The sequence below is a fragment of the Acinonyx jubatus genome, chromosome B3 (genome assembly GCF_027475565.1).
Source record: "Acinonyx jubatus isolate Ajub_Pintada_27869175 chromosome B3, VMU_Ajub_asm_v1.0, whole genome shotgun sequence".
Taxonomy (NCBI): domain Eukaryota; kingdom Metazoa; phylum Chordata; class Mammalia; order Carnivora; family Felidae; genus Acinonyx; species Acinonyx jubatus.
The window spans coordinates 37,433,998-37,449,890 of NC_069386.1; the positions used below are offsets into that span (position 1 = coordinate 37,433,998).

General features: G+C 54.3%; 1 protein-coding gene across 6 annotated transcripts in view; it reads right to left on the reverse strand.

Annotated features, from left to right (window-relative positions):
• The window catches only part of SMAD3 (SMAD family member 3), a 120,075-nt gene that overhangs the window by 9,846 nt on the left and 94,336 nt on the right, over window positions 1–15,893 (reverse strand). For all 6 annotated transcript variants that reach the window (XR_003423143.2, XM_027067598.2, XM_053223833.1 and 3 more), the window contains 4 exons: window positions 15,035–15,109; window positions 12,215–12,265; window positions 2,573–2,785; window positions 202–339 (listed from right to left, as the gene is read on the reverse strand). Coding sequence is in view for 5 of the 6 variants with exons in the window: in XM_027067598.2 (XP_026923399.1) it covers window positions 202–339; window positions 2,573–2,785; window positions 12,215–12,265; window positions 15,035–15,109 (477 nt within the window). In the remaining variant the exon portion in view is untranslated. The remainder of the gene's footprint in view (window positions 1–201; window positions 340–2,572; window positions 2,786–12,214; window positions 12,266–15,034; window positions 15,110–15,893) is intronic.

Sequence of the window (15,893 nt, forward strand, 5' to 3'; positions counted from 1 at the left end):
CGTCAGATGCTGCGTCTGCTCCTTGGAGGGTCAAGGAGAGCACAGCAAGATCGGAAGCCACAGAGAACACCCCAGCAAGGCACCTCCAGGCTGGCAACGCAAAAAGCGAGGAGGAGACAAGGTAAGAAAGCAGAAACCTCTCCCAGGCGTGCACCGGGGCTAGAGAGGCCATCGGGGCAGGGTAGGGGTGAGAGCCCTTACCTGGCGGGATCTTGCAGACGGTGGCTGGGTGCCAGCCGTAGCGCTGGTTGCAGTTGGGAGACTGGACAAAGATGGCGCTGTCACTGAGGCACTCGGCGAAGACCTCCCCTCCGATGTAGTACAGCCGCACGCCTCGCCCTACAGAGATGTGGGTCAGGCCGGCCCAGCGTCTGGCCCCAGGGCCAGCTGAGGCCAGCCGAGGAGGCAGAGCTGAGCCAATGCTCGGAGGGGCTGCCTCTCCGCCAGCCTCACCAGACAAACAGGACCCAGAGCCCAAGCCTAAACCCACACACGGGAAAACAAGGGTTCCTCAAGCTGGAGGAGGGAGATGACCAGGGGCGAGGGCAGGGGTAAGTCTCAACGACGGCCTCTGCCACGGACTAGCCATGGGCCTCCATCCAGTTACTCACGCTCTGAGCCTCAGTTTCTTCATCTGAAAGATGGGGTAACAGTAATACCTACCTCCCAGGGCTGTTGTGCCACCCACACTAAGCGCCCGCTAAGTACGAGCTGTTACTACGGCTACTGCTACACAAATTCACTCAGCAGACCTGCAGGGCTCCTCCTGAGGCAGCAGACCTCGCAGGCGCCCTGCTTTACAGGGATGGCTTCGTGCCCCCTCCTGTACCTTTCCCTCCCCAGTGCATTTTTCTGAAACATTCCATAGGTTTATATCATTCACTTTTCCTTCATCTCTTAAATCCATTCCAGATGGACAGGAATTATTTTTAAATTGCCTCTGCAATTCGAGCAAGCAGTTACGTAAATGCTCTGACAACGAGCTCTCCTCTCAGCCAGGGATGTTCTCCTCTGCTGCACGGGAAGGCCTCTGTTGCTGCTTCTGGGGAAGAGGCCCAGAGGGCTGGAAGACGGAGCCAGGGTTTACGGGCACAACGTCAAGTGGGATAGAAACCAGGGGGCCACGGGGTGTTCTCCCCGCCTCCTCCTCCCACTACTGCCGCACCCCCATTTCTTCTTGGTTTGGTGCTGCAAGACTTTGGTGTTGCAAATATGTGGGGTGCTGGCCGAGTCAGAGTCCATAAGGAGGGGCCACGGTGTTAGGTCAGTCAAGGTCACAGGCAGAGATGGGGAGACCCAGACCAAAACAACGAACATGTGTTTTGTTTTGGTAAATTTCTGAAATACTAGTTTTAAAAATACAGAAAAGTAGGGGCGCCCGGGTGGCTCAGTCAGTTAAGCATCCGACTTCAGCTCAGGTCACGATCTCACAGTTTGTGGGTTCAAGCCCCGCATCGGGCTCTGGGCTGACAGCTCAGAGCCTGGAACCTGCTTCGGATTCTGTGTCTCCCTCTCTCTCTGCCTCTTCCCCACTCACACACACACTCTCTCTCAAAAATAAGATGTTATTTTTTTTTTCAATAGAGAAAAGTATAAAGAGAATAAGTAAACAATGATGTATGCCTCCCAGGATCAGTATCTTTTTTGAAGTAAAACACATGGGGAGGCTGTCTGGGAAGGATGTGGGCTCAGTGGCAGGGGACTGTTTGTCACTGGCTGTGTCACACTCACTGTGTAGCCTCTGCAAGGCTCTGCCCTTCCTTGGGCATCAGGTTATTGCCTGGAAAATGAGCACATGGGCCCACACCTATGGCTTCCAAACTCTTCTTAACCATAAAATCCTCTCTTCAAATGAGATCTTCCGTGAAAGCCCAAGATATAATACAGACAAGATCAAGGGTGCTCCGGTTCACTTAGGACCAGACCCCCTGCCACCCTACCCTAGCCCTGGAGCCTGTCTGCCAACCCCAGGGGCTCTGGACTGAGAATACCCTACCATATCATCTCCATGGACTTCTGAGCGACTCGGGATCACAGAATTACAAACATCCTTAGCATGATAATTTTATGAGCAAACCAAGGGGCATACACATGCCTTCTTCCTCTAGAAACCGTCTTTTATTATGTTCTGGGTGTTCGAAGGCAGAGTACCAGCACCAGTGTTGTTCTGGTAGCCTAGAAGAATCATATGGGAAATGAACAAAGAAAAGCTCACTCCCATCAAGACTGACCCCATCTACCTATCCAACGATCACGAGGTACGTTTATGAAGAGGGTTGCAGATGCGCCCTTCTCATAGATTCCCCATTCTTGCCCCCTCCCGTAAGTGAATGCTTTCCTCTGTGGCTTTCACATTTTCAAACATAATCTATGTCTCTGAATGGGAATGACCAAACACCGGGAACTCTTCCCATCTGGCCCCTAAACAAAGCCATACAGAGTTTGGGGGCGGGCTGGGGGAGCGCATCCTCTCCAGGCTCCCTGGAGGTGTGGCACAGTGCCGGTTGGTGGGTTCTGCACTGTGGCTGCTGGGGCCACGGCGGGGGTCCGCGGGGAAACGTGGCATCCTTACCGATATGCCTCCGTGTGAGCTCCACAGCCGCGTTCCTGTTGACATTGGAGAGCAGCCCCAGGCAGAAGCGCTCCGAGTTGGAGGGGTCAGTGAAGCCGTCCACGGTCATGGAGGGCTGGGAGGCGTGGAAGGTCTCCCCGACGCGCTGGTTCAGCTCGTAGTAGGAAATGGAGCACCAGAAGGCTGGCTCGCAGTAGGTGACAGGCTGCAGGTCTGGGAAGACACATCAGGCGACTGGGTCAGGGGCCCCCGGGTCGCACACTCCTCAACGAGGTCCCCTGGGTGCTCCATAAGACGGTTTCTCTGCCCCTCAGAGCGTGTTACAATCCTCTGCCCTTGTGCCTTGTAGGATATTAAACTTGCAGAATCCAGTGGGATAAAAAAAAATCCTCCAGTGTTTGGAAAAACATGCCACTTTCACTTAGTTTTGAGCTCATAAAGGTCCTGTCCTGCCTGGCTGGCCTTGGGTGGAACAGTCTCCAAGGAGGCGCTGGACAAACCCCAAGAGGGCCAGGCATCAACCCACACCTGGGAAAGCCCACTGGGCAGGCCTGGCGTGCCACATCACCCTACCCGGCCACCTCCCAGCCTTTCTTCTGAAGCAAATCTCTGCCTCCAGAAGGGCTCTCGGCTCTGCCCAGTCTTGGACACTCCTAGCCTGTGGGGCAGCAAGTCAAGATCTAAGCCCATGAAAGGAAAAGGCTGGGGCAGCCAAGGGGGTTCCACGGGTGCCAGGTGTGACCACACAGACACCAGGTGCTGTCTGCACGGTGAACCAGGTCTGCGTCTCTTATTACAGAAACGATCTTCCGCACGTACCCAGATGCTGTCTGGAGGGGTGGCTAAGACCCAGGCTCGCCTAAGAGAAATTCTCAATTTGTCCTAGCTGTCAGTCTGTGGTCTCAACCAAGGGCTCCTCAGAGCAAAACTGCCATCTTGAGAGGAGTTGGTTCTCTTTAGAGGTTCCCCCTCACATGATCCCGCATCACCTTTCCTGTGACTCCCTAGCCCTCCTGTCACCTGTGGCCACTCTGGTCCACACCTGCCAAGGCACCCTGTCCTCCCCCTGCATCCCTCTCAGCAAGTCCGTGCTTAGCCCTGGGCCAGGCCCCCGTCCTTCCTCCCTGGCGTCAGTGCCACGGCATCCTAACAGGACTCCACGGCACTCCTGTCCAGCCTCTTCCGGCCACCCCCCTGCACCGCGCTGCTCCCACGTGGGCTGGAGCATTGCACCATAGCTCTCTCGCTGCCTACTTGAATCCACCCCCTTGTCGGAAAACTGGTGAGTCTCCTGTCCCTTCTCGCTCCTCCCTTTGGACCTCTAGCCAGATCACTCGCTCTGGCTCTCATATTCGGGGGCACGTGGTTACTCAGGGTGCGTCTGTGGGAACTGGTGTGAGGGACAGACAGGAAGGGCTCACTGTGCCAGGTCTCAGCACTGGCCAGGGACCCCAGCTCACTGCCTGCCGAGCCGCTTCCTGGAGTGAGAACCCACTGGGATCTCTGCTCACCAGACCTTTAGAAGTGTGGGAAGAACAAGAGACAAAACTCAGAAGCTGTTCTGGGAGGGGCCTGGGAGCCCCCTGCAGGGCAAAGGGCCCAGATCTACTTGTGGGGTCAATGCCTGTGACCCCTTTTCGAAGGTAAAGAGAACACCTACCACACGTGGGAGGAGGTGTAGACCTGTAACATCCCTGCATTCAACACACACCCAGAAAGTGTGAGCCAAATAATTCTTCGCCTGGGATGAGGGAGGGGGGCGTTGTAGGTCACAAGATGTTCAGTAGCCTCCCTGGTTGGTGTCTACCCACTTAATGCCGGTAGCACACACACATCTCCCCCTCCCAAGCTGTGACAGTAACAAATGGCCCCAGGCACTGCCGGCGGTCTTTGAAGGGGCAAAGGAGCCCCTGGTTGAAAACCACTGCCTTGGGTGTTTAACCAGGTCACGGAGCTCCAGCTTTGAAGCCAGGCAGACCAGAACGCACTCTCTGCTCTGGCGTGGACCAGCCGTGTGACTATCAGCAAACCAGTCCAGCTCTAGGTTTCAGCCTCCACATCTCCCCCTGCAGCCACCAGGTGGAGAAACCTCTTTACCACTGGGTGCTGTCTGCAAACAGATTGGGAGAAATCACATGAGGTGCCGGGCCCACGTCAAGCGCTTGATAAATGGTGCTGCCAATATCGAACTGATTGTGTACATGAACCTGAGCACATCCTGCTCCTGTCCCGACCTCCACTGCAGGGAAGGCAAAGTGTCCTCGCCCCTTTCCTCTCTTCCCAGGATAGAGGGAAGGAAGCAAGGAAGGCAGGGGATCTAAGCTGCTTTTAACGGGGAATGGAGGAGTGACTGGATCAAGAGCGACCATGGCTTGTGGCCTGTGCCCCCGAGGATGGGTTGAGCCACAGCGGTCACATCCGGCTCTGGCTGCGCTCGATGCTTCAACATTCCAGTGAGATAAGCTATATTCTAAACAATGTGGTCACTAAAATGTGAGCTATGTTGCTTTGGAAACCTAAAAAAAAAAAAAAAAAAAAAAAATTGCCTAGGAAATCCAAGTGCAATCCAAGCACTCCAAGGGGTTGGGTCCTATGACAAGGCCAAGAGGTACTGAGGAAGGGCTGCTGACCACCACTGCCCGGGGGCAGGTTCGGCTGACCTCGCTGTGCCAACCTCCCCAGTCTGGACAGTGCCTTCAGCTTTACTGGAAGACGTCTGGTGCAGACACTCTAGGTCACTGTGCGTCTGGCATGGGTCAGCCTAAAGAGGCAGCTGTGGCTGGTCTGGGCTGGCCCTGGCTTCCCCAGCGAAGTACAGAAGAGACCTCACCCCAAATTATAAAGCCTTGTCTAGCACCCTCTGGCCTAGTCCAGACGGAAGAGAGCGAGCTTGGCTCCCAGGAACACTGGCACAGCCTACCATCAAAAGAAGAAAAGCCACAGGCCACCCACTGGGTAACATGGTGCCAGGACCACTGTGGAGAAATGTGGGCTTTGAGGCATCTCGGAATCAGAGAGGGGGTTGGGGGTCCTCACCCAAGAGGGCCCCCCAAGCAGATCTGAGCCCTTATCCAAACATCCCTGTAGCTTGCAGAAACACACTGGACAGTGTGGTGGAAAACAGTGGACTCAGAAGCCTGACACATAATTAAGAAGATGCTAGTTTAGTGGGGGAGCAGTGCAGTCAGGCCAAGGCAAAGTCTGAAGGGTGCCATTTTACAGAGTGCTGTTCGGCCGAGCTGGCCTATGTTCAGGAGCAGGACTGACCTGGAGCAGCACCCTGGCTAGGCATTTACTCTTCTCTGCAGACAACAAAAATCTAGCTCTGCCTTTCACCTCTGTCCCTCCTGTCACCTCTCAGCTGCTTCCTCAGGGCACTCCTGCAAGAAGAGCTACAGACCAAAATGTATGGTCACCACTTCTAGGTTCTGCCTTGAGTGGCAAACTCTTTTTAAATGTATTCCCTCTCCCCCCCTCCCCCCCCACCAAATGACTTAGCCACACCATGATTAAGTACAAGAGAAATAAAAAGGACCCTGGAAAAGATAACATTATAAACGGGACCCAGAGAGCACTCAACTTGGCTCTGAGCTTCCCAGCAGACAAGGCAAAAAGGGAGACTATGCTGTATGGCTCTGGTTATGCACAGACAATGCTTACCAGTTCTGCAAGGGAATCAAAGCTTCTCCTGGCACTAAATCTTGAACAAAAATCTGCCAGGTGGCAACCTCTCCTCCCACATCCATCAAGCCAGCCAGCCTTAATTTGAAGAGTTTTCCAACAGATGCAGAAGCAATTTTGCATAAGGCTGCTTCTTGAAAAGGACTCGACGATATTGCCACTCAAAGACTCCTCTGGGAGGATGACTCCAAGGGATAAAGGGATTTGCCTCCACGACAGTGGTTTCCTTTCTCCAGGCCCAAGACTCAGCACACCCGGAGTGGCAGACAACAATGTCCAAGGCCTTCCTTCAAATAGCCCTGCTCCCAGCCAGACTGAGTCTATGCTGATCACTCTTCCCGCAGCAGAGGTGTTGGAAACCTCCTGCTCCTGGCATTCTCGGCCCCCTGCCCCCACCTGTGTGGGATCGGCCAGACTTCTCGAGTGGCATGGGGAACCTAATTCACGACTGGCCCCCTGCCAGACTAACGGCACTGACTGGCTTCGGTTTTAAGCCCTATTCCAAGCTGGCATGGGCTTTCTGTTTTGTTTAAGGAAAAGAAAACAGAATAAAACCCAGAAGGCAACACTCGGATTAAAGGATGCCTATTAAAAACATGTGCGAGAGATCCAAATCCGGTAAAGGAAAAGGAGGGGGGGGGGGGACAGATGAGGGGGGCAGGAATTAGCTTTCTACTATGAAAAGCAGGGAGCAGGCAAAGGCCGGGGCGCCGAGGCCACAAGGCTAAAGGTCAAAACGTGAATGCACTGCCTTCGTCTGGGCCCTCTCCTGTGGAAGGAGCCTGAGCTCCTGTCCCAGAGATGTCACACTCCCATCCCCTCTGTTCCCACACTGTTCCCTCTGCCTGGGCTGCCTGATCCTCACCAGCCCAGGCTCAACCTTTCAGCCCCAGCTTATGTGGCCGTGAAGACTTCACTTGCCCCTCTGTACACGGTCGGCCCTTATTAGTTGGGGTTTCTGAGGGTTAGTTCCTGTGGGCCCAAGATGGCTGGGTCCTGGCACCCGGGACCCCAATTTCAACCTAGCTCGTTAAGGAGGAGAAAGACAAAACGAGGTATGCACAGCACAGAAAGCAGCCACCGCTCTTTCAGCCTTGGATCAGTTCACTGCAGCCAAGAGCAGTGGCAAAGTCTAAGGGTCACATCTTCTGGCTGGAAGCTGACTTCCTGCCATTAGGATGCTGTGATTTCTTCAATAAAATTTTTTAGGGACACCTGGGTGGCTCAGTTGGTTCAGCATCCAACTTCGGTTCAAGTCATGACCTTGAGGTTTGTGGGTTCAAGCCCCACGTCAGGCTCTGTGCTGACAGCTCAGAGCCTGAAGCCTGCTTCAGATTCTGTCTCTCTCTGTACCCCCACTCATGCTCTAGCTCTCTAAAATAAACATTAAAAATTTTGTTTTAAAAAATCTTTTTCAATGTTTATTTTTCCCAGGTGCCCCAGGAGGCTGAGGCGTCTCCCCACTGCCCCCACCACCCTGCCCCTCGCTCCTAGCAGGAGAGGAAGACACCTTCTACAAGAGGCACTCTGGAAACCATCACCTCCTCAATCTCCAGTCCAGCCACTGCCCCAGGGCACTGCCTGGTACCTCTTTCCCCTTGGTCAAGGCCCCTCCCCAAATGTTCACTTTAAAGCAAGAACGACTTACTCACCCTCAGGGTCCAGCTCATTATCTTTTTCCTCTTTATGCTTCCTTCCTCCTTCCCCTCCATTTGGCCCAATCCTGGACTTAAATGCTTAGGAAATCCCAGGTGACTCATCTAGCATGATGTGTAGTGACAGGAACATCACCTGCTCACGTCCCTTCCCTGCAAGCCAGAGCCGCTGGGTCTCCCCAGAGCCTGCCTCTGACGAGAAGCTGAGCTGGCTCACAGTCAGTCACTCCTCTGGGCCCCTCCCTGTAAGGCCAGCAGCGGTCTCACAGCGGAGGGAGGCACAGTCTCTTGCCTGGATGTGGGGAGGGAATAAGAACGAGCCAGATGTCCTCTGCTCTCTTCCTGCGTAATTTCTTTGCAGGAAATAATCAGATGTCCTGAGATGTCCCCCATCCTTCTCTGTGGTCATCTCGCCTTTTATTTTCCCCGCACCCACCTCTGACCAACTTCGGCACCCCCCCCGCCCCCCCCCCCCCCATACTCCTCTTAACTCTGTGTGTCACTTCAAGGTCTCTCCTTACCGCCTGCCCGCTGGCCTCCTGGCTTGGCCCAGCCCTCCAACGTGAACCTCAGCCTCTTCCCCTCCCTCCTCCCTCCTGGGGGGTCCCCCTCAACCCCTCCCTGGCCTTCTTTCCTTCTTGAGTTGGCTTTCCCTCTCCTGGTGCATCCACTGCCAGGACTTCAGCCGAACCTTTGCCAGTGTTTCCAGGGGGCCATCCTACAGAGATGGCCGACAGGTCAGAAGAGCAGAGTTCTGACAGCGGTTGGATCCGTGGGCAAAATGTTCAACCCAACAGGCCTCCTTTCTGCAGGACTGCTCAGAGGCCTTACCATGTGGGCGCCCCGGAGGCCCGAGGGGTCTACAGCGCAGGCTTTCCAAACTCCTGTGATGACAAACCCTGCCTCTCCAACTCTGCTTTGCAAAGGGCTCTCACACAGGCTAATGGCTTCCAAATCTGCACGTCCGGCCCCGACCTCTCTCCTGACTGCCCAGCTGCCTCCTGGACACAGTTAAGCATAGGCAAACTCACTGTCCTCTTCCAGCCCAAGCCCATCCCATCTCCTAGGTATCCGGTCTCTTGCCAGTTAAAGCTAGTTGATAAGCACCTGCTCATTCAGGCCCATGGCTCCCTCTCAACGCCCCTCCTAGCCCCACCACCATTTCTCCCAAGGGTTCATGGCAGCCTCCTTTGGTTTAACAGCTTCCTAAGGGGTGGTTTTTCATTTTGTTTTGTTTTTAGTTTTGGGGTTTTTTTTCCCCCCCTTTGGACACCAGCCATTTCCCTTAGACTTTAAATTCCATACAGTGGCCAGATTAATCTTTTTGAAACAGTCATCAGATAACCAACCATTCTTCCCCCAAAGCCTTCATTCTGTAGGCAAGAAGGGAATCAATAAGTGTGCCCCCAGGAGTCTTCTCAGCCTCATCTGCCCCCCTCATCCCAACCAATCACAACACCAGCCATCCTCTGAGCTCTCCCTGCCCTTTCATGCCCTTCCCTCTATCTGCAATGTTCTTCCCTCCTTCTCATCCTCACAGTATCCCACCTGTCCTTCCAGGTCCCACTCACACACAACCGCAACTCTAAAGTCCTACCCCATCCAGCACTTTCCTCGTTGGCCTACACACAGTTCCTCTCCTGTGCCTGCTCTCTTGGCACCTGGCACACTGCGTCTCAGGTGGACGTAGACCTTCCAGCCACTCCATCAGACCGTGTGTGCCCACGTGTCCTCCCCAGCTCCAGACCCCCAGCATCTGTACTTGCTAGGAACTCAGAAAAGCTGCTTGCAGGAATTAATTACACAGCGGATGCTGGCAAGCCTGGAGGCATGTCCCCACTGGAATGCCATCAATGCCTCCTTTGAACCCTCAGTCTGCACCTACTTGTTTTAGAATTACACTGATGCCTGCCTTATTTATCCCCACAAGGCCATAAGCATCTTGATGGCAGGACCTATGATTCCTCTTCAAATCCCCCCATGTGGACTGGTACTCAGATGACCGGCAGGAAGTGCCTGGGGAATCAATGAGGAAGAAAGAGACAGGCAGGCAGGCAGGGCTCCTACTTGGAGGTCCTCAACCTGACAAGTGCCCTCAACTACAAGTTACCAAGTACCCTTCCGAAGCTTCATTCTTCTGAGCAGGACAAGGTGATAGGGGAGCGGGTCCTGCCACAGATGAGCGCACATGCTCTGGGGCCCGAAGGTCTGAGTTCAAAGCCTCTCCGTCTACTAACTGTGGGACTCGGCATGAGTTAGGTAACCAGTCTGTTTCTTGGCTTCCTAGTCGGGAAAGCGAAAAATTCCAACGCTGCTACCTTACACACTTGTTATGAAGACTGAGTTCACAGTTCACTCTACACAATACTCAGTAAATAGTAAGTTCTCAAGAAATGTTTGCCATCATCATCACCATCATCTGTCTCCTTCCAGCTAGGATGCCAGGAGCCTGTAAGATTTTGGGGGCCAGGATGAAGCCAGCAGTTTTGAATGGGTGAAGGTGGGGGTGAGAGGCAGGTACCAGGGGCCTGGGCAAGCAGAGGAGAAACACTGGTGTCTCAGCGTGAGTCCTAACCCTGACTCGTCAGCTGACTTGTTGCCCCACTCAGGTGCTCCCAGCAGACCAGCACCCACTCTGTGCCCGCCAGGCTTGAGGGCTGTTCCTTCCTTTGGAAGAAATGACCTAAGAATCCTCAACCCTCAGACAAGGGGCCTGAGGAAGGGGACACAGCAGGGAGGAAGAATTGGGTCAATGGGACACCTTTGCCTCAAGTCCAAGATCAAAAACCATCCTGTCATCCTGGTTCACACAATCTAGAAAGGAATTCACAGCAAGCTACCACTTGGGCCAACTTTCATTCTGAACCATGGAGTCAGGCAGTGTGGCTTCAAAGGCAAAGGCCTGCCCCAGAGTCTGTCGACTGATGGTGCTGCCTTGGCCACGGTTGGGAAAACAGCTCAGAAATTAAATCTAAACCAGCCAGCCTCAAAAGCTGGAAACCCAGAGTCAAGTTCACAGTCCTGGCCTTTAATTTTTCAAGTGTTAACACAGCTTCTAGCCTTCAGAGTTTGTTTTTAATAACTCAATTGGTCCTCTCACATCAGGAATTTGACCTTCCCTCTGCACAGCCCAAGACTCACAGTGATATTATCTTACAAAGATGTTAAAACAGATTCCCCCGAAGTCACATCTCACACTGCCCACTTGTCAGCCTGTATTAAAGGGTTTTCAGGCATCTCCCAACATTCCAAATGATTTTCTTCATCTGATGCTATCAGTCAGGGACTGGAAGCAACTGGGAACAAAAGCCAGGCCAACCCCCTCTGATTCGCCAAGCTTGGATATTAACGCTTTCTCTTCCGGAGCCACAAATTGAACCCCAGCAGTAAAGGCCAAAACAAAATCAAACTCACATTTTTCTAAGACTACCAGACCAGCCCATAAAAAATTCCCCTCAATAAAAACGAAATGGATATTTCAATTGTTCGCAGCACTTCAGCGGGCCCCACGCTGGAGCCCAAGCGCGTTCCTGGAGTACAGAAGCGAATCTCAGAACAACCCGCCCAGAGATCCAACAACTGAGGGATGGTCATAGAAATGATGGGCCAGCTGCTCTAAAACATCGTGAGACAATGCGAGATGATAAAGGAGGCATCTAAATATGGACATGCACTTACAAAACAACAAGGAGAAGAATGAGAAACACGGATGGACACTGTAGTCTCCATTGGCAAGGCACAAATATATATGCCTGATCCACAAACATCAGGAGGACCGTGACAAAACAACACCCGTGTGCGTGGGTGGGGAATTATGGGCAATTTTGCTTCCCCCCCCCCCAATTCCCTTGTATCTTGCTGTTTTAAATTAAAAGTACATGATGATTAGATGAAATCCTCAGATAAAATCCAAAGAAGTGTATCGTGCAACAAACCGGCAGAAGTCAGGGCCAGAGTCTGCACTGCTCGCCCGTGGCTTTGTGTCAAACCACACACATATGCTTGGCTGACCACAGAGTCTCATCTCCTGAGCACAAGGTTTGGGGGATTTTCATTCACTCACGTCTGACTGCCACCCAGGGGACATACAAACCCAGTACATTGCTTTTCCTGCCACCGCTCTTCTCGGGTTTCCCCATTCTGTGGGTGACCCCAGAATCACTGTAACCAGAAACCTGATGGGCTGGGCCGAGCTGATGGTGAGGGGCGGGGAGAGGCTCACCTTCAGGGCCTCATCCCCCCACCGGCCACCAGCCAGGGCTGCAGCTAGAGGGGGTTACAGTCCTACGGATGAAGAGACACTTACCCAAATTGTTGTGCGCTGGGGACATCGGATTCGGGGATAGGTTTGGAGAACCTGTGAGGTGAGACAGAGTCGTGAGAACGAACAGAACATTCTTGGCTTAGAGCACCAAATTACTGAACACATGCATCACGATGGGGCAGCTCAACACAGCAGGCAGAAAACCCTGGGCTGAGCCTCCAAAGCCCAGGAGGAGGTCTGATCCCGTGTCCCTGCCCTGCTTTCTCTCCCTGGGCCCCAGTCTTCACCTGTGGAACAAACAGATGAGCGGCTAACCTCAGAGGTCTCTCCCACAACTTGATGGTGTGAGGATCCGGACCAAACCCACAGCACAGGGCACAGAGCTCCCTGGAAGCTATGGCCCCAGGAAAACAAGGTGGACAGGGAAGGCCCAGGCAACGAAGGCCTCCCCTCCCACACAGGTAGGGCCACAGCTCCCCAGAAGGCCCCTTCAAATACCAATCTAGCCCTTTCCCCAGGTCTCAGGAAACTCACCCAGCTGCCTCATAAACCCTACAACTCTGCAACCAGACTGATGTTTGAGGCAATACATGAAGCTGCTCATGGGGATGTGTCCAAACCTACCCAATTCTTCCTGCCCGGCTACCTTCTCTCCAGCCCTCCCTCTCAGGAGAAAAAGAAAACCACATGGCATCTGCTTTCAAAAAAAGAAAAAAAACCAAACAGTGCCGTTCCACAGAGCAAGTTGGCTCATCCCTTTGTCCCTGGACCCAAGAGGGCTGCAGCTATTTCTGTGGTAACAGCCCTGAAGGATGGGCGCATATGCCTTGTTTATGAGGGTCCGTTTCCTGCTCCCCAACTCAGCTGTAACCTCCTTGAGGGTGAGGGATGAGCCATAGGCTTCTCTTCCTCCCCCAGAACCCAGCACATCAGGGGATGTGGAAGAGTCGTGGAAGACAGCTTCCAACCTGGCCACAGAGTCCAGGCGTGTCACCAGCGTATCAGCGATGGGATTCCAGCAAAGTGGTCTAACCTCCTCGAGCCTTGATTTTTATTTCCCTTCAGGTGTAAAATGGGGATAATGCCACCTATTGTGTGGTTTGTAGAAATGAAGCGTGATCATGCATAGACAAATGGCTGCACCATGACTGGTACACAGCAGGCACTCAATAAATGCTGGTTTCCTGTTTTGTGGCAGCCCAAATCAAGAAGGCCCAGGAAGGCTGTGGGACCATCTCACTGGTCTGGAAGAGTACGCATGTGTGTTAGGGGAGACCCAGGGCCGGACAAGGGGATCCTCGGACCCCAACTGAGACACTATCACATCTCAGCTGGCAGAGAAGCAGCTGGACTTGTTTCCAAATGGACAACTTTGAGTGAAAAGCCGAGGAGCAGAAGAAGACACCCCCCCCCCCAAGAGACTGGGGGTCCACAGAGCCCAACGTCTACTTTTGACACATCACGGACGTCCACAGCAGGGCCCTGCAGGTACACTGACGGGAGGAGAGGAAGAAAGAAGAGATGACAGAGAGGGTGGGACAGAAAGGAAGGCAGGGAGGGGGGAAGAAGCACGCGCTGAGGGTGGTGGAAGGGTGGCTGGCTGCTCGTTCTGTGCTCGGACCCTCTCCTTTGGCCCTGCTTTGACAGTGCTAATCATTCTACACACAGAAAGAAGAGCAGGGAGGGAAGAGAAAAGGAGTTAGAAGCAACGTAGCATCTGGAAAGATGCTGCTTAGCTGGCCTGCTTCCTGTGCCACATCCCAGAGCTGCAGGCTTGCAGCCGTCGCTTGGCGTGGAGTGCGGGAAGGCCTGTGACACACCGCAGCCCAGGGCACGCCGTCAGCCACTCCCGGGGGTGTGTGCCACACCCCAAAGCGCCGCGACGCCCACGCCGGGTATCAAGCAGCCACGCTTACAACGAACATGCAAGTCTCCCTCGTGTGCCTCTTTCAGGACCCGCACACTCTCTTTTGGGCCGTGTGCAAGGGCGGGCGGGCTCCGTGTGGACGAGGCATGCCCGCGATCTTCGGGACGGACCATCTGCTCGGCCCCCTCCTCCTCCTCACCCAACCACGCACAGCGCCGCGCACATTCTATGTGGCAGCTGGGGTTCCATTCAAGGAGCCACCGGTTTGGAGCCAATTTGGTCCCGTAACAAATGATGCGGGAACATCTGGAGACGTGGCTGGAGACAACTGGGCTGGGTCCCTCGCGGCGGGAATACATAGATGACGTTTGGTCACTACACAAAAATAGACGTTTCGGGGGCCTCCACTGGCAGAGACCCTGACCGCCTCCATTCAGCCTTTCCTCCTGAGCTGTGTCAGGTGATCAAGCCCACCCATCACCCTCCTGCCAAGCTCTCACCAAGGCAGAGATTCTGCTTAAAGCCTGCAGTGGCTCTTGGCCACAGTGAAACCTTGAGGGACACTCCTCCTGTCTCTCCCCACTCCCCAGCCACACAGAGCTCTCACTGTCACCAGAACGCACCAGGCTATCCTGCCCATGCCCATGCCCCTACCTAGCATATCCTCTCTGCCTGACGGCCTGGTCAACACCTACCCATCCCCAAGACTTGACTCAAGAAAAACCTACCCTGTGAGGTACTGTTCTGCTCCCAACACCTCCTCCCCAGGCTGGGGTAGGTGGCCCTCCCCTGTGCCCACTGCCACATGGCGTCCTCCATCAGGGCATATATGAGATGGCACAGTGACTGCTGGTCGTCATCCTCACAAACTGAGCAGCTCAGGCTCCTCTCTCCCCAGTGCCTGGGACGGCATCTGGCACCTAGTTGTTGCTTCATAAATGCCGGGTAGAGGGACAGGGGGAGGGCAGGCACTCAGCGAGGATCAAGACTCTGACCTGCATCCATGCTGTGGTTCATCTGGTGGTCACTGGTCTCTCCATCTTCACTCAGGTAGCCAGGGGGTGGGGTTTCTGGGAATCAGAAGGAAGGTGGTTCATTAAGGGGCCTGCACGGTTCAGCTCGGAGACACCTGCTGCAAACCCGTCACACGTCCACACCACTCTGCCAGGAGCAGGTGCTGGAGGCGCTGCGGGCCTCTGAGCAAGGGCACCAGCTCCTCAATCCAGCTGGCCTCATGCCCTTCGACCCCCGTCTCCTCGGCTGGATTGTGACCACCTTTGTTCATGCCATCCTGACGCCTAAGACCGAAACAGCTGTTCCTAGAGCCGCTGCCAGGCTAACTTCTTCCCACCCTAGAAGGTCAAGTGTAAGGCCACCCCTCCAGGGAGGCTGGGGACTTGCCTGAGCCTCACCCACCTCTGTCCTCTGAAGGGCAATTGCCTCACGCTGCCCTTTGGCTCCGCTAATCTACTCCTGTACAGGTACCCTGTTCATTGTCACTCCTCTATTGGACACCTTGGCTTCCCCAGTGGGCTTCAAGTTCAATGGCAGCAGCGACCATGATCTGTTTCTCTGAATGACCCCAGACGGTGACTTAGCTCTCTAACGTTTGCGCAGTGAACACGGTGACCTACCCCTAGGGGCCAGCGCCCCCTGTGAAGGACCTGGAAGAGGCTGGGCCTGTAAAGGGGTCTCTCCGTAGGCTCTGCCCCATGCACAGGCCTACAGTCAACCTCAGCACAGTGAACTCACTCAGGGTGAGAGGCTTGTCCAAGTCAGAGCGCTCTGAAAGGCAGGCAGGATTCCTGCCGCTGTGACCAGCCCAAGCTCAGCCAAGCAGTTTTCCTGGACGCC